The following is an 18957-nucleotide window of genomic DNA, read 5'->3' as shown; positions in this document are numbered from 1 at the left end:
TCAGTGGAGCAACCACGCTACAAAAATTTTTCACAAATGTTTGATCAAATCCACTCATGCCAAGAAATCGCATTATTTCCCTTCGTCTTGAGGGTATCGGAAACTCCTCAATAACTGTTGGTTTCACATCCCGTGTGACCATTCCACCCTGTCCGATTGTATGGCCAAGGAAAGTGACTTGAGCTTTTCCAAATTCACTTTTGACTATGTTTATCACCAAACCCGCCTCCTGAAGTGATCATATAACTCCATCAGATGTTTTAAATATTCTTTTCATGTCTGGCTGAAAATTACCTGATCGCCGATGTATACTGCACAATTGGGTAATCCTGAAACAACTTTGTTAGTTAACCGTTGAAATGTGGCTGGTGCATTTTTCATGCCAAATGGCATAACTTTGAATTGGTATATACCATCTGGAGTCAAAAAGCTGAAATCTCCTTCGCCCTTTCGGATAAAGGTACCTGTCGGTAACCTTTAAGTAAATCCAATTTGGAAATAAAAGCTGATTGTCCCACTTTCTCAATGCAATCCTCCAAACGTGGGATAGGATAAGAGTCCGTTCTTGCAACTGCATCAACCTTTCTATAGTCCACACACAACCATTGGGTACTGTCTGGTTTTGATACCATCACTATGGGTGAGCTCCATTGGCTGCAACCCACTTCAATTATGCCATTTTAAAGCATACTCTCAATCTCTTTATTAACCTGTGCCAATTTTAAAGGGTTAAGTCTGTATGGATGTTGTTTGATTGGAACAGCCTTTCCCACATCTACATCATGTATAGCCATTTTATTATTCCCCAATTTGTCTCCACAAACTTGCCCATGTGATATCAGTAACTCTTTCCGGACCGTTTGTTTTTCCTCTGGAAGTTACATAGAACATAGAACAGGACAGCACAGAACAGGCCCTTCGGCCCTCGATGTTGTGCCGAGCAATGATCACCCTACTCAAACCCACATATCCACCCTATACCCGTAACCCAACAACCCCCCCCCCCCTTAACCTTACTTTTAAGGACACTACGGGCAATTTAGCATGGCCAATCCACCTAACCCGCACATCTTTGGGCTGTGGGAGGAAACCGGAGCACCCTGAGGAAACCCACGCACACACGGGGAGGACGTGCAGACTCCGCACAGACAGTGACCCAGCCGGGAACCGAATCTGGGACCCTGGAGCTGTGAAGCATTGATGCTAACCACCATGCTACCGTGCTGCCCTTCCTCCGGTAGTGATGCAAACACCTCACTAGCCCTACCTATCAGCTTTGTTTGAATCAGTAGTACCACATGTCATGTGGCCATTTCATTTGTTTAGCTACCTTCTCAAATGAAATGAAAAAGGCTTCTACCTCCTTCTCCTCCAACCTTGGCAATGCTTGGACATATTTAAATAGATCTTCACCAAGCCTTCGACTTTGATGCTCTTTCTCACTATCCTCATCACTATCATCCAACTGTACGTTTCCCTTTACGTCTGCCAATTTTAACTGACTGTCATGTTTCATGGCTATTTTCTGAAGTTCAAACTCTCTATCTTTTTCTCTGATCTTTATCTCTGTCTCTTGCTTTTTGTTCTTTCTTTTCTCCTTTCTTCTCTCTCATTTTCTTTTTCACCTCTCTCTCTTTCTTTTCCCTCTCTATCTCATTCTCTTTCTTTTTCCGCTCTCTCTCTTTCTTTTTCCTCTCTTTTGTATTCAAGCTGCTTTAATTCTTTCTCATGATCCATTTGTTTCATTTGTAACTGAATTTTCGCCATTTCCAATGAGTCAAACTGTATCTCAGGCAACTTTAAATGCTTAGCCACCGCCATAATGACCTCAGCTTTTCGCATTTTATCAGGTAATGTTAACTGCAATATTTTTGCTAAATCTAACGGTCTGCTTTTAGTCTCTGTCCATAAGGTACTGCGTGCGACCGTCTCCACCCCCCAAAACTTCAGAGTCTCTGAAAGAGCCATTGTCCACAACACACTCCCCACTTCAACTGAAATACCACACCTGAAAAGCACCCACAATATGCTCACCCCTCGCTGTCTTTAAGTTCACTAAGCCAATCCAAAAGATAGACTTTTATCCCCCTTGAGCCCCCAATTTGTTATGTGCTAGGGTTAAGAGAACCCCAAGTGTATCAGGCAGCGTTGAGGGAAATTCTTCAGGTGAGGGTGGTGAGGGTGAGGGGGAGGGGGGTTGGTGGTAGTGGAGGGGAGGTAGTGTTGGACCCCGGAGATGATAAATGAGGCCTTCTGTGAAGGATTGTACAGGGCCAAGCCATTGGGGGAGGTGGAAGATATGGGGCAGTTTCTAGATGGGCTGGATTTTCCGGAGTTGGAGGAGGGGAAGAGTCAGGTGCTGGAGCAGCCGTGGAGTTAAAGGAGGTGATGGATTGTCAGTACAATGCAGGCAGGGAAGATACCGGGGCCGGTTGGCTTCCCGGCAGAATTTTATAATCAGTTTGCAACGGAGCTGGCCCTCCACCTATTGAGCACGTTTAGTGAGATGCTGGAAAAGGAGGAGTTGCTGCCTACGCTGGTGCAAGCGTCAAATTCGCTGACTCCAAAAAAAAGGAAGGACCCATTGGAGTATGGATCCTGTAGGCCCATTTCACTGTTGAATATGGACATGAAAGTCCTGGAAAAGATGATGGCTTGTAGGTTGGAGGGGTGTATTTGCGTATTGGCTGGAGGTGGTCTCTGAGAACCAAACGGGTTTTGATAAGGGGAGGCAGCTCTGTTGTAATACTCAAAGATTGTTGAATGTAATTCTGACTCCTACAGCGAGAGCCGGAGGTGATAGTGTGCATGGACGTGGAGAAGGCATTTGACCGGGTGGAGCAGGGCTATCTGTTTAAGATTTTGGGTGGTTTGGATTTGGACCGAGGTTTGTGGCGTGGGTCCGATTGCTGTATGTGACCCCCTTGGCAAGTGTGCAGATGAATGAGATGAGCTCGGGGTATTCCAGGTTGTATCAGGGATGAGGCGGTGGCGCCCGCTGTCGCTGTTGTTATTCACATTGGCGATTGAGCCCTTGGCGATGGCCCTCCTGGACGTGGCTGAGTGAAAGGGGATTGTGAGGGGGTGCAGGGAGCACTGGATATTGCTGTATGTGGACGACCTGTTGCTGTTTCTGCCGGAGAGTATGGGTAGACTCATAGCTGCTTTGGAGATGTTTGGGGCCTTTTCGGGCTACAAATTAAATGTAGGGAAGGGCGAGGTGTTCTCAGTGAATGTTGCGGGGTGGGGGCGGAGGGGGGGGGGGGGGGGGGCGAACCTGAGGGTATTGAAAAGGGAAAATTTGTGCAAACTTTACTTTTCTTTGATTGGATGTCGAAATTATGTTATGCACGTCCTCCCCGTGTGTGCGTGGGTTTCCTCCGGGTACTCCGGTTTCCTCCCACAGTCCAAAGATGTGCGGGTTAGGTGGATTGGCCATGATAAATTGCCCGTAGTGTCCTAAAAAAAAGTAAGGTTAAGGCGAGGGGGGAGTTGTTGGGTTACGGTTATAGGGTGGATATGTGGGTTTAAGTAGGGCGATCATTGCTCGGCACAACATCGAGGGTCGAAGGGCCTGTTCTGTGCTGTACTGTTCTATGTTCTATGTTCTAAATGAAATGAAAATGAAAATGAAAATCGCTTATTGTCACGAGTAGACTTGAATGAAGTTACTGTGGAAAGCCCCTAGTTGCCACATTCCGGCGCCTGTTCGGGGAGGCTGTTACGGGAATTGAACCGTGCTGCTGGCCTGCTTGGTCTGCTTGGTCTGCTTTCAAAGCCAGCGATTTAGCCCAGTGTGCTAAACAGCCCCTGTTATTGCTTGTCTTTGGAATAAAATATCTTTAAAAAAAAATTAAACTCTTTAACATCACACCCAAAAATATCATACAATCACCTCTTAAACAATACTACTCAAAACAGTAAATACACTTCCCTGAATTACTGTCTCTATTCCCAGTTAAACAATAATAAATGAAAAAACATGCAGCTCCAAATCCATTCTAGATCCCAATGGCACAGAGTAGTACTTGCTTTCCAGAATAGATTTGGCTCCTGTTAGAACTCATGCAGACTCTGGCTAGATGTCTTCAAAACATTTTAAAAACATGACTACTGCAGTCTAACCCAGGCTTTTAACCTTCAAATGGCCAAATGTTTATAGTCCAATATATCTACAATCCTGTATTCATCACACGTGGCAGATCAAGGGAGGAGAGGGCTGCTTTCTAAAAGAGGTGAATGTCTTTCCAGCACTTATGATTTTTACCCCTTTCTTCTCCTCTGTCTTTGTCTGACTTGTGTGCATGTGTAGAGGGGGCGGGGGAGTTAAAGTGGGGAGTTAGATAATAGTCAAACCAGTTATATTTGCTGCATATTTCATTGCAGTTCTTGTTATTAATAAAAAGTAATTGTGTTTACATTTACAAACCTTAGGCAGCCAAGGGCCAGAGGCTTTGGGTATTTTTATAAGAGGTATAGGTTAATTCACTTGTGTTGTGACCCCTGGTCAAGTGGAGCCAGAATTGACCACGCACTAGCCCAGGGTGCTGTAACAAGCTGCAAACTGACTTCTCCTGATTCATATACCAGGACACGGTACATTAGGGGCAGCACGGTCGCATAGTGGTTAGCACAGTTGCTTCAGAGCTCCAGGGTCCCAGGTTCGATTCCCGGCTTGGGTCACTGTCTCCCTGTGTCTGCATGGGTTTCTTCCGGGTGCTCCGGTTTCCTCCCACAATCCAAAGATAGAACATAGAACAGTACAGCACAGTACAGGTCCTTCAGACCACGATGCTGTGCCTGTTGTGTTAGGTACACTGGTCTCACACTGACTGCAACTGGATGCAGTTTAGATCAGAAAGATACTCCAGGCCTTGAAGTTAGTTCAATCAGGTTTATTGAACTAATAGCACAGTTAGCACAGTTACCTGTGAGTTCGACTCTCTGCTAACTTAAGTGTGGTTTACTCTGTCTGACTGAACCAGACTAGCTCTTAGCCACGTGGTGGAGGTGTGTGTGATTGTAACAACACCCTTGACTGACTCTCTAGATGTTCATCAGTGGAAAGAGGTGGAGTGTGAGTGCCTCGTGTCTTTTATAGCCAGATCCCACCCCTGAGTGTCCTGCCTGCTTATTGGTCATGTCCTGTTCTCTGTGTCCATTAGCTGCTTGTCTGTATATCATTATGTGTGTGTGTGTGTGTGTGTGTGTGTGTATGTGTGCCTGCATATCATGGCAGTGCCGATCATTTATCTTAATCTAAGATCAACCTAACCTACACCCCTTCAATTTACTGCTGTCCATGTGCCTGTCTAAGAGTCGCTTAAATGTCCCTAATGACTCTGACTCCACCACCTCTGCTGGTAGTGCATTCAACACACCCACCACTCTCTGTGTAAAGAACCTACATCTGACATCTCCACTATACCTTCCTCCAATCACCTTAAAATTATGTCCCCCTCGTGACAGCCATTTCCACCCTGGGGAAAAGTCTCTGGCTATCCACTCTATCCATGCCTCTCATCATCTTGTACACCTGTATCAAGTCACCTCTCTGCCTTCTTCGCTCCAGTGAGAAAAGCCCTAGCTCCCTCAACCTTTTTTAATAAGACATGCCCTCCAGTCCAGGCAGCATCCTGGTAAATCTCCTCTGTTCCCTCTCCAAAGTATCCACATCCTTCCTATAATGTGGCGATCAGAACTGGACACAATATTCCAAGTGTGGTCTAACTCGAGTTTTATAAAGCTGCAGCAAAACCTCGCGGCTCTTAAACTTAATCCCCCTGTTAATGAAAGCTAACACACCATACACCTTCTTAACAACCCCATCAACCTGGGTGGCATCTTTGAGCGATCTATGTATGTGGACCCCAACATCCCTCTGTTCTTCCACACTTCCAAGAATCCTGCCTTTAACCCTGTATTCAGCATTCAAATTCGACCTTCTAAAATTAATCACCTCACATTTATCAAGGTTGAACTCCATCTGCCACTTCTCAGCCCAGCTCTGCATCCTGTCAATGTCCTGTTGTAACCTGCAACAACCCTCAACTCCACCAACCTTTGTGTCATCGGCAAATTTACTAACCCATCCTTCCACTTCCTCATCCAAAACCACAAAGAGCAGAGATACCAGAATAGATCCTTGCGGGACACCACTGGTCACCAACCTCCAGACAGAATACTTTCCATCCACTACCACTCGCTGTCTTCTTTCAGCCAGCCAATTCTGTATCCAGACAGCCAAATTTCCCTGTGTTCCATGCCCCCTAACTTTCTGAATGAGCCTACCATGGGGAACCTTATTAATGTGGGTTAGGTGGATTGGCCACACTAAATTACCTTTAGAGTCCAAAAAAGGTTAAGTGGGGTTACTGGGTTACGGGGATAGGGTGGAGGTGTGGGTTTGGGTAGGTTGCTCTTTCCAAGGGCCGGTGCCGGCTCGATGGGCCGAATGGCCTCCTTCAGCACTGTAAATTCTATGATTCTATGACACCCAGATCCCTCTGTACAGAGTTTTAGTCTCTCAGAGAATTAAGTTCTGTCATTTTTCTCTATTTGAATAACATAATATTAAATAACAATTGTTTGCTAAAAATAATCCACTGGCCAGATTTTGGAGTCAATCTGGGTTGACTGTGAAGTGAGATTAATGGTGTTTGCAGTGGGTTCGAACTGTGTGGGTTTGACTTCTTGGCCACTTGTTACGCTTCACTGCTATTTAGCACAGTTTATAACATTTAAATATGCCTATTAGAATGAAAATGCTCCAACCCACATGGCTGTGGTTTAGGCGGTGAACAGGAGCATGAAGTTAACACTTTACAGTAAACTGTTCACTTTTCGGTTTGCACTTTGGTTCGAAGTTTCATGTTTGAACTCCTACCGTGATAACCACATATCACCAATGTATGAGTCAGCAAGTTCACACTCCTTGTTCTCATGAGCTCACACAACCCATTAATGGTTTGTGGTTGTTGTCCTATCAAACCTGCCAAATATAGAAATTAGTTTCAGAATGTTTTACACGGAACACAAGAAATCGGAGCGGCAGACCATTGGGCCCATCGAACCTACTCCACCATTCAGTCCGAGCAGGGGTGGATCTTGGGCTTCAACTCCAATTTTCTTGCAAAATTCTCAATATCATTTAATTCCCAGCCTGAAATATATTCAACATTGGAGCATCTGTAACCCTGTGGGGTAGAAAATTCCAACAATTCCCTTTGAGGGAAATCTCAACAGTCTGTCCACTCATTTTCTCGTTATTCAATCCCCGACTATTTGATTCATTGTTTTCACTCCATCTGATTCATTTTTACTGTTTAATTTGTCATTCATTATCTAATTTCCTTCCTGTTTTATTTATTTACCACCTGACCCATTGTGAATTAATTTAATGATCCTTAATGTTTTATTCTTTGGTGGGGAGTATATGCTGGGCAGCACTCACCGCTCAAGACTTTGAAAGTTATGGGGTGGAGGGTTCAAGACCCGCTCGAGGACTTGAGCATTGGAATGTAGGCAAGTGCTGCACTTTCTGAGGTGCCGTCTTTCAGGTGAAACAGACTCCCATCCCCCACCCCCTTTGCCCAGTGGAAGGAATGTAAGAGATCCAAATGGCACAATTCAAAGTAAAATAGGTGTATTCTCCAGGTGTGCTGGACAACTTTTATCATTTAACTAACATGGGTGCAATCGGTTGTAATTGCATGGCCATTTTGTGATATTACCATGCATCAATTTCCTGCTGTGTTTTCCGCCCGACAACAGTGACTGTACTTCAGGATGTATCTTATTGGTTATAAAATACCACTGCGACATCTCCTGGGCGGGGAAGATGCCATTAAATTAAGTTCTTTTCGTCCTTTCCCCCTTTTCAGGAGCTCATCTGCTTTACTCACAGTGGGATCTGGCATTGTGATAGCCCTCATGAGGACCATTGGGGATCACTGAGTGATCTCCCTTTGGGCTTCATGGAATATGAAATCCCATGTTGAGCAGGTGGAAGCCTGCCCAGTAGGGGCTCACCAGAGGCTAACTATCGACCCCCAGACCTGGACTGGCAGTTTCTGGTATTCCCGGGCTGGGATATTTCTTTTTGTACACCTCGGTGGCGGCTTTATTTGTTGGCAAATAAACCTGCATTTTCCTTTTCGTCTGCACCTCCTGGAATTATTACATTGGCGACGAGGATCAAGCACAGGATTCTCAGCAGCCTTTGACACTTCAGTAGACAACTCTGGTAAGAAAAAATATTCCACAAATGCCGTTCTTTGGAAGACTTGAGCCGTGTGAGGCAAACGTCGAGCGACTGGGACCTATATGCCGAACGCATGGGCTGTTCCTTTCACACCAAGGGCATTGAAGAGGTTGAGATACAAAAGGTAATCTTCCTGACGGCATCATCAAAAGCTTAACCTATCCAACGGCCCCTGACACTTAAACGTTCGACAAGCTCGTGGATCTGGTGAGCAACCATTATGACCCAAAGCTGTCCATAATCCTCCCAACACTACCGTTTTAACACAGCTGGGAGGGCCCCGGTGGAACCGTTCTGGAATATCTACGGAAGCTGGCAGAGTACTGTGAATTTGGCCCGTCCCTAACCAAGATGTTGTGCAAAAGGCTAACGTGTGGTATTAACAACTTTGCAACGCAGCACAAATTACTGATGGAGCCCGACCCAGACCTCAAAAAGGCGAGAAAAATAGCTTTGTCTCTGGAGAATATTGAGAAAGGGGCGCAAGAACCTCAAGGGATGATGGATAGTGGCATCCTCAGATTGGGAAGAGGGTCCTCCCATGGAGAAGCCAGCGTGTCCGATGAAGACACCCACATGCTTCACCCACCATCAACCCAACATTTTGAAACAACATCCTGGTGTTTGTAAAAAATGTCCAGATAACCCCAGAGGTTCCTGGGAAACCTCCTCGGAGGATCACAAGTGTCAGCCGTAGGACTGCTGTAGGTGCTGTCGAAGGACAGGACCCAGGAATCAGCCAGGATCAGTAGTACGTGTGTCACTCAGGCCGGAAGCCAAAACTACCTCTACCAAGGTGGGCCCGATCAGGATAAGGCTGCTTGCCAACTGGCATTCTTTAGAGATGGAGGTGGGTACGGAATCTGCCATCTCCGTTATTGGGGATCAGACAGTCTCGCTTCTCCGTACACGAATTCTGCCCTTAAACCTAAGGGACACCGTGGCCAGACTAGCCACGTCCGTGGGAGAACCTTTGACCATTTTGGAGACCACCACGATTACGTTAGCTTATAGACAGCAGTCGGCATGACTCCCTCTCGTAGTCGGGCGAGAATCAGGATCTAGTCTCATGGGCAGGGATTGGCTCCAGAAGATCCGACTGGACTGGCTGGAAATGTTTTGATTGGGATCGGTGATTGATTTGGTTTCAATTGATTTGATTTGATGCAAATCTATCATTGGATTGGATTTGTTGGATTGGATTTGTTTATCGTCATGTGTACCGATATACAGTGCTAAGTATTGTTCTGCGTACAGTCCAGAAAGATAGTTCCACACATGAAAAAACAGGACATGCGATAAATACACAATGTAAATACATAGATACAGGCATTGGGTGAAGCATACGCAGTGTACTACTACTTAGTAGAGAAGATGTGTGGAGAGATCAGTTCAGTCCATAAGAGAGTCATTCAGGAGCCTGGTAACAGCGGGGAAAAAGCTGTTTTCGAATCTGTTAGTGTGAGTTCTCAGACTTTTGTATCTCCTGCCCCATGGAACAGATTGGAGGAGAGAATAACCTGGGTGGGAGGGGTATTTGATTATGCTGCCCGCTTTCCCAAGGCAGTGGGAGGCGTAGACAGAGTCAATGGATGGGAGGCAGGTTTGTGTGATGCACTGGGCTGTGTTCATGACTCTGTAGTTTCTTACGTGTTGGGCCGAGCAGTTGCCATACCAGGCTGTGATGCAGCCAGATAGGATGCTTTCTATGGTGCATCTGTAAGTGTCAAGTGGACATGCCGAATTTCCTTAGTTTCCTGAGGAAGTATAGGCGCTGTTGTGCTTTCTTGATTGTAGCGTCAACCTGGGTGGACCAGGACAGATTGTTGGTGATGTGCACCCCAAGGAATTTGAAGCTGTCAACCATCTCCATTCGGCAGCATTGATGCAGACAGGAGTGTGTACAATACTTTGCTTCCTTAAGTCAATGACCAGCTCCTTAGTTTTGCTGGCATTGAGGGAGAGATTGTTGTCGTTACACCACACCACTAGGTTCTCTATCTCCCTCCTGTACTCTGACTCATCGTTGTTCGAGATCTGACCCACCACGGTCAGCCAACTTGGCGATGGAGTTGGAGCCAAATTCTGCTGCACACTCATGTGTGTAGAGGGTGTATAGTAGGGGGCTAAGTACGCGGCCTTGCGGGGCCCCGGTATTGCAGACCATCGTGGAGGAGGTGTTGTTTATCCATTCTTATTGTGGTCTATGGATCAGGACATCGAGGATTCAGTTGCAGAGGGAGGAACCAAGTCCTAGGTTTTGGAGTTTGATATCAACTTGGCTGGGATTATGGTGTTGAAGGCAGAGCTGTAGTCAATGAATAGGTGTCTGACTTTGGAGTCATTGTTGTTGAGATGCTCCAGGGATGAATGTAGGGCCAGGGAGATGGAGTCTGCTGTGGACCGGTTGTGGTGGTATGCGAATACAACGTTGCCTTCTTTGGCGCCTGTATGATAGTGGTCTGCTTGAAGCAGGTGGGAACCTTGGAAAAGAGTAGGGAGAGGTTGAAGATGTCCGTGAAAACACCTACCAGTTGATCAGCGGTGGATCTGAGTGCTCATGCATCCCGGGACTCCATCAGAACCCTTTGCTTTCTGAGGGTTTATTTTCAAGAAGGCCGATCTGACTTTGGAAGTTGATACGGTGGGTATAGAACATAGAACATAGAACAGTACAGCACAGAACAGGCCCTTCAGCCCTCGATGTTGTGCCGAACAATGATCACCCCACTTAAACCCACGTAACCCGTATAGCCGTAACCCAACAATCCCCCCATTAACCTTACACTACGGGCAATTTAGCATGGCCAATCCACCTAACCCGCACATCTTTGGACTGTGGGAGGAAACCGGAGCACCTGGAGGAAACCCACGCACACACGGGGAGGACTTGCAGACTCCACACAGACAGTGACCCAGCCGGGAATCGAACCTGGGACCCTGGAGCTGTGAAGCATTGATGCTAACCACCATGCTACCGTGAGGCATGGGTGTGTCCGAGGCTGCTGGGGCAATTGACAACGGTTTGTTGGTTTCCTATTTGAAATGAGCATTGAGTTCATCGGGGAGGGATGCGCTGCTGCCGGAGATTCTACTCAGCTTTACTTAGTAGCCTGTTATGTTGTTTCAGCCTTGCCACAACCAACGAGATTCCGTGACGTTATTCTGTGACTCTAGTTTAGTCTGGTATTGTTCTTGGCATCCCTGATGGCTTTGTGGAGATCGTACCTGTATTTCTTGTATAGGCTAATGTCTCCTGTCTCGAATATCTCAGAACAGGTCTTCAGTAGGGAATGAATCTCCTGATTAAACCATAGTTTCCGATTGGGGAATGTAACTACTGCTTTCTTTGGTACGCAATCTTCTACACACCTACTGATGAAGTCTGTAATGGTGATGGCATACTCGTTTAGGTTGGCCACTGACTACTTGAATATGGACCAGTCCACTGACTCCAAGCAGTCATGTAGGAACTCTTCTGTTGCCTCGGACCAGCACTACATGACCTTCTTAACTGGATTCTCCCGCTTAAGTTTCTGCTTGTTCTGCCGGGAGAAGGAGCACTGGCTTATGATCCAATTTTCCCAAGTGCGGTTGGGGGATGGATCCGTAGATGCCCTTGATGTTTTTGTAGCAGTGGTCAAGGATGTTTGGGCCCCTGGTGGGACAGGAGATGTTTTGGTAGAATTTTGGCAGTACACTCTTGAGGTTGCCTGGTTGAAGTCCCTGGCCACGATGAGCAAGGACTCCAGGTGTATTGTTTTACTGTTTTTTTATAGCGGTGTACAATTCATCAAGCACCTTCTTAACTTCTGCCTGGCACTTTCTTAACTTTTGCCTGGGGTGGGATGTAGACTGCTGTGATAATGGCTGAAGTTAACTTCTGTGGAAGGTAGTACATAGAACAGTACAGCACAGAACAGGCCCTATCCCACTCCCTGTCATTCTGGTGTGCTCCATGTGCCTATCCAATAACCGCTTGAAAGTTCCAAAAGTGTCCCACTCCACTATCACAGCAGGCAGTCCATTCCACACCCTAACCACTCTCTGAGAAACACGCCACGCCGCCCTTGCACCCCCTGCGATTCTCCCCCCCCCCCCCCCCCCCCCAAATGGCGTGTCACGTTTTTCGACAGGTCGCTTGGAGAATCACCGCTCGCCGTTTCTCATGGCGACCGGCGATTCTCCAGCCCGGATGGGTGAGCGGCCTGCCGAACCCGACCGGTTCACGCTGACGCCAACCACACCTGGTCGCTGCCGGCGTGAACAGCGCGCGACCTCTGTGTGTGGGGCCTGTGGGAGGATCGAGCACCACGGGCGTGCTCAGGAGATGTCTGCCCCGCGATCGGTGCCCACCGATCGTCAGGCTGGCGCCTCTAAAAGACGCACTCTTCTCCCTCCGCCACCCCGCAAGATCAAGCCGGCATGTCTTGCGGGGCAGCGGAGGGGAAGACGGCAACCGCGCATGCACGGGTTGGTGCCGGCCAACCTGCGCATGCGCGGCTGACGTCACTTAGGTGCTGTCGGCCGCGTCACTCCTGGTGCGCCGCTTTGGCGCAAGCGTCAAGGCCCGGCGCCCGAGATTAACGCGCCGCCGCTCCTAGCCCCCCGGGGTGGGTGGGGGGGGGGGGGTGGAGAATAGGGGGGCGAGGAGCGGCCTCCGACGCCGGAGTGAATCCAGCATCGGCTGTTTGTCGCCCGATGGGAGAATTCGGCCGCTGATGTTGACCCTGTAATCCGCATTCAAATTTGCCCTCCCAAAATTAATCACCTCGCAAGAGGAGGTCTTGAGGTGATTTTCCACTGCAGGCGTACATCACGAGGTGGAGAAATGTGTATTCCAGATAGTGATCAACCTGCGGTACCGGGTAGATAAGAAAGGCCTACACCCCGTGGAGGATAAAGTCAAGGCCATCAAGGAGGTGCCAACCCTGTGAAATACAACAGAGTTAAAATCTCTTTTTGCCCGATAAATTACTGTGGGAAATTCATCTCAAATTTGTCCACTTTGTTGTCACCCCTGCATGTTACTGAAAAAGTATCAGAGGTGTTCATGGCAGGCACCACAGGGTGAAGCCTTCATGAACATAAAACAGCAACTGCTGTCCTCAAACTATGACCCCAGAAAATAACTAATATTGACGTGTGAGGCCTCTTCATATGGGCCGTCCCACCCATTGTCCCATGATCTGGCAAAACGGACGGAACAGACAGGGGCACGGTGGCACAGTGATTAGCACTGTTGCCTTTACAGCGCCAGGGTCCCAGATTCGATTCTGACCTCGGGTGACTGTGTGGAGTTTGCACATTCTGCCCGTGTCTGCGTGGGTTTCCTCTGGGTACTCTGGTTTCCTTCAATAGACCAAAGGTGTGCAGGCTAGTTGAATTGGCCATGCTAAATTGCCCAAACGTTAGGTGGAATTACATGGCTAGGAGTGGCAGATTGGGCCTAGGTAGGGTCCTCTTTCGGAGGGTTGGTGGAGACTCGATGGGCCGAATGGCCTCCTACTGCATTCTAAGGGATTCTATGATTATATGATTGGTCATTCAAGAACTGAATGAAGAAACAGCGAGCGGTCTTCACGCACACAAGGTTGGCTGGATCCCAGTTTGATTACCGAACCTTGCCTCACACCATGCTGGGAATTACCCCAACGTAATTATTGATGGGATGGCAACTGCATGCCAGACCGAGCCTGCTATTTCCCAATTTGGCAGGACGGTGCAGCCGAAGCAGGAGAGACAAAAGAGGAATTACGATATCAGAAGGCCCGAGAGAACATTTGATGAGATCTGAGTGGGATAAAGATGTTGGGGTGAATTCTCCACCTCACCAGCCACATCTTTCTTAACGGCGAGCCGTTGCTGACAGTGGGATTCTTCATTGAGCCGCTGGCCAATAGGATTTCCCATTGTAGCCATCCCATGCCGCCTGGAAATCCACGGGCGGGGTGACGCTGCCGGCGGAATGGAGAATCCCGCCAACAGAGAATTCAGCCTGATACAATTAATGGGAGAAGCCAGGTTTGTCTGTAATTTTGCAGTTTGCTATAGGTTTGGCAGTCTGCTAGGAGTTTTTAAGTTGAACAGCAGTTTTGCCAAATGCTGTCAGGTTGAGCAAGACAGGCAGATGTTACAAGCTGTTTCTGAAAGGGAATCTCTACACAATAGTACAGCAAATATCCTGGTGTTCGCTAATTTTATTTATAAGTGGCTTTTGACCTGCAATGGGCTTTGCTTAATTGGAGATAAAGAAGGTTTAAGTTAAAAGTGAAAAGGCTTCCTTTTATTTTGAGAATTGTTCAACGATTAATTTGAAAGCTATTTTTTGTGATGTGAATGTGTTTAATCCTGTGTTAATAATAATGTTTGTTTCAATAAAACAATCCTATTGGTCAGAGTCATCATTACTGGTTGAAGTATCCTTTCCTCAGTTTTACAAGTGAAAAAAACAATGTTTGGGATTCCTGTCCAGTACCCTAACAAACATTGGGATCTGAAATGAAATGAAATGAGAATCGCTATTGTCACGAGTAGGCTTCAATGAAGTTACTGTGAAAAGCCCCTAGTCGCCACATTCCGGCGTCTGTTCGGGGAGGCTGGTACGGGAATTGAACCATGCTGCTGGCCTGCCTCGGTCTGCTTTGAAAAGCCAGCGATTTAGCCCAGTGTGCTAAACCAGCCCCTGGCCTGGGATCTGCCTGTGCACTGAGTCAATCAGATTCCACTGGAACTGGCACCATCCATTCCCTGTCTATCGGAAGTCTTGTGGCACAGCGGGTAGTCCTACTTCTGGACAGGAAGCTCCCAGTTTAAGCCCAAGGGCAGACTTGCAGGACACCGAAGGAACTTTCATACCCAGTTTATCGGGCTGATAATGAACTTGGGAATCCTCCCCCCCACTATTCCCTAAAGGGACAAAATAATGTGCACGTGAAGATGTGCAAAAGAAATTCCCTGCCTGTCAGTCAGTTTCCCCTGGAATAGGTGACATGTTGTGTCTGATGCAAATAAAAAGGTATCAACTGTTCTTCTTTTTATTCAGGTGGTTCACGGTGCTGCAGGAAAACAGCGACACAAAGGTAAGACTTGGTGTCTGCCACCACATTTTGGTCTAGGAGTAGAGGGGTTGGATTCTCCGGTCCCTCATACACACGGGGCGGGATTCTCCCCGACCTGGCAGGCGGGGGGGGGGTCCCGACGCCGAGGAGTGGCGTTGACCACTCCGGTGTTGGGCCGCCCCAAAGGTGCTGAATCCTCCACACCTTCAGGGGCTAGGCCGGCGCCGGAGTGGTTTGCGGCGCGCTGGTCGGCGGGGAAGGGGCTTGGCGCCACGCCAACCGGCGCCGAAGGGCCTCTGCCGGCCGGCGCGAGTTGCCACATGCGCAGGAGCGCCAGCGTATGCTGGCGTCATCCCAGCACATGCGCAGGGGGGATCATCTCCGCGTCGGCCATGGCGAAGGACCACAGCAGCCAACGCGGACGAATAGGGTGCCCCCACGGCTCAGGCCTGCCCACGCATCGGTGGGCCCCGATTGCATGCCAGGCCACCATGGGGGAAATTCCCAGGGCCAGATCCCCCCGCGCCCCCCTGAGAACCCCGGAGGCCGCCCGCGCCGCCAGGTCCCGCCGGTAAGGACCTACTCTAATTTATGCCGGTGGGACCGGCAAAGAACGGGCGACCACTCGGCCCATCGCGGGCCGGAGAATCGCCTGGGGGGCCGCTGCCACCGGCCGCCGACCAGCGCAGTGCGTTTCCCGCCCCCGCCAAATCTCCAGTGTCAGAGAATTTGGCAGCCGGCGGGGGCGGGATTCACGCCGGCCCCCGGCGATTCTCTGACCTGGCGGGGGGGGTCGGAGAATCCCGCGCATGGTTCTTGGCAGCGCGCCATTCGCTGGCAGCGGGATTCTCTATCCCGCCGCTTGTCACTGAGATTTCCTATCGACATCACCTACACCGTCGGGAAACCCGTGGTGCCAGCAGAAACAGAGAATCCCAACAGTCGGAGAATTCCAACCAAGATGTTTGTTAATTCAGTGGGAGTCGTGTTCCCCACAGAATGTGAGCCTTCCTCGGGGATGGTTCTGATGGATCAGTAGCTTGGATGTGGCCATTCCATGTGGAGTCAGGATGTTGAGTATTATCCAGTAGATTGGTCATTGAGGCAGTCAAACTCAGCCCTTCCAATGCTCATTCTTTCCAGTTCTTGGGGTGGAATTCTCCCATCTGACGGCAGAGTGTTGACGCCGTCGTAAATACTGAAGAGTTATAACGATGGTGTCATCGGACCGCTATGTGTAGCAATCCTCTACCCTACAGAGGATCCAGCACATCACTGGAGCGACCCACACTGCTCCAGCCCAGCTGCAAATACCAGCGTCAAATGGGCGCCGTGGGTCTGCGCATACGCGCTGCGACCGGTGCGAATGCGCGGTAGCGTCCTTCTCCGTGCCGGCCCCGACGCAACATGGCATAGGGATACAGGGGCCGGTGCGGAGCAAAAGAGGCCCCCACCAGGAGAGGCCGGCCCGCCGATCGGTAGGCCCCAATCGCAGGCCAGGCCATGGTGGAGGCCCCCACAGAGGTCGGACCCACCCCCAACCAGGCCGCCCCAGACAGGATGGATGCCGAGGTCCCGCCAGGTAAGACCAGATGTGAACGGCGGCGGCATGACTCGGGCTTTTTTGGGTGGCCACTTGGCCCATCCCGGGCGGAGAATCGGCGGGGGGGGGGCCTCGCAGAGCGGCCCCCAACAGACGCCGTGCCGGTGCCAATGGCGCCGATTCTCCGGTGACCGGTGGTCGGGCGGCGTCGCGTGAATCGTGCCCGGTCCACCGATTCTCCAACCCGGCGTGGGCTGAGAGAATCCCGCACACTGTTTCTTTCCCTCTTTATCCACCATCTGGATCTCTTCCATGTCTTCAACTCATTTTCTCTTATCGCTCCCTGCTCACTCCCCTACTCTCAGACACACACCTGCTCATCGCACAGTCTCCTTCTCTATGACCCACTCTTTTTATCTCACTTTCTCATCCTCCTATACTCCTCCTTGCTCCCGCCAACCCCATTACTCGCTCACCCTCATACCCTTGTCCTCTCCATTGATTTCTTTCTTTCCCTCTCAAACTCTCAAACTCAGAATTCTGGAATTTGCAATGATAAATTGAAAGTCCTGGTCCACTCTACATATTTACTGTATATCACTTTTCAAAAAGGGAGGGAGACAGAAAGCAAGAAAGGAGAGGCCAGTTAGTCTAACATCTGTCATTTGGTAAATGCTATAATCCATTTGGAAGGAAGTAGCAGCAAGATCGTTAGAAAATCATAATACAGTCAGTCAGGCAGAGTCACCATGGTTTTGTGAAATGGAAATTTATGAAAGTTCTTTGAGGATGTAACAAGCAGGTTGGATAAAGGGGGAATCAGTGTTTGGATTTCCAAAAGGCATTTTCAAGGTGCCACTAAAAGGTGCTGCACAAGATAAGAGCCATGCTAATAAAAGCAAAACATCATGGATGCTGGAAATCTGAAGTGAAAACAGAAAACTCAACAGGTTTTTCAGCATCTGTGGAGAAACATTTAATATCACCCTTCCTCTATCCATGCTAATAGTAAGTAAATTTGCCGTACTCCCAGATGATCAAAGGCTGCATTCCCCTTTGAGAGGGAGAGTTGATGGGTGGGGATTTAACCTGAGAACCACCACACCTCAGGCGAGGGGCAAGGTTTCGGAGATGGAGCACATGGTGTCGGGGAGTGATATGTTAGCATGGGCCGGTTTAGCTCAGTTGGCTGGGCACCTGGTTTGTGATGCAGAGCGAGACTAACAGCCAGGTTCAATTCCTGTACCGGCTGAGGTTATTCATCAACCTTGCCCCTCGCCTGAGGCGTGGTGATCCTCCGGTTATCTGGGACTGCGGTCATCTGGGATTGCGGCGAATTTACTTACTATTAGCATGGATAAAGGATTAGCCAGGAAACAGAGAGTCTGGATAAATTGGTCATTTTCAGCATGGTAGCACAAGTGGTTAGCACTGTGGCTTCACAGCTCCAGGGTCCCAGGTTCCATTCCCCGCTGGGTGGTCATTGTCTGTGCGGAGTCTGCACGTTCTCCCTGTGTCTGTGTGGGTTTCCTCTGGATGCTCCGGTTTCCTCCCACAGTCCAAAGATGTGCAGGTTAGATGGATTGGTCATGCTAAATTGCCTTTAGTGTCCAGGTTAGGAGGGATTATTGGGTTATGGCGATAGGGTGGAAGTGAGGGCTTAAGTGGGTCGGTGCAGACTCAATGGGACGAATGGCCTCCGTCTGCACTGTATGTTCTATGTTCAGGTTGGCAAACTCACTAATGGAGTGCCAGAGGCATCAGTGCTGAGGCCTCAACTATTTACCATCCCTATTAATGACTTGGATGAAGAGGCAGCATGTATTGTAGCCAAATTTTCTGATGTTACAAAGATAAGGGGAGAGCAAGTTACAAGGAGAACACCAAGAGTTTGCAAAGGGATATAGACAGGTTAATATAAAGCTAGCAGGAAGAATAGAAAAAAACAAATCTTATTTAAATGGATCTGGCATCTGGGCCTCCTTGTACATGAATCACACAAAGTTAACATCCTGTTACAGCAAATAATTAGGAAAGCAACTGGAATGTTGACAGGGGGGATGGAACTGTACAGGACATTTATGAGATTG

The 18957-nt window shown here is 48.7% G+C and overlaps 1 protein-coding gene across 1 annotated transcript in view; it reads left to right on the top strand.

Moving 5' to 3' along the window:
• tnfsf11 (TNF superfamily member 11) overlaps positions 1-18957 on the top strand; it is a 67004-nt gene that overhangs the window by 40049 nt on the left and 7998 nt on the right. Inside the window, exon 3 of the mRNA XM_038801255.1 lies at positions 15309-15345. Coding sequence (XP_038657183.1) covers positions 15309-15345 — 37 coding nt within the window. The remainder of the gene's footprint in view (positions 1-15308; positions 15346-18957) is intronic.

This window comes from Scyliorhinus canicula, chromosome 7, assembly GCF_902713615.1.
Source record: "Scyliorhinus canicula chromosome 7, sScyCan1.1, whole genome shotgun sequence".
Lineage (NCBI taxonomy): Eukaryota > Metazoa > Chordata > Chondrichthyes > Carcharhiniformes > Scyliorhinidae > Scyliorhinus > Scyliorhinus canicula.
Note: the sequence above shows the minus strand (reverse complement) of the source record. Positions and strands in the feature narration are given on the sequence as shown.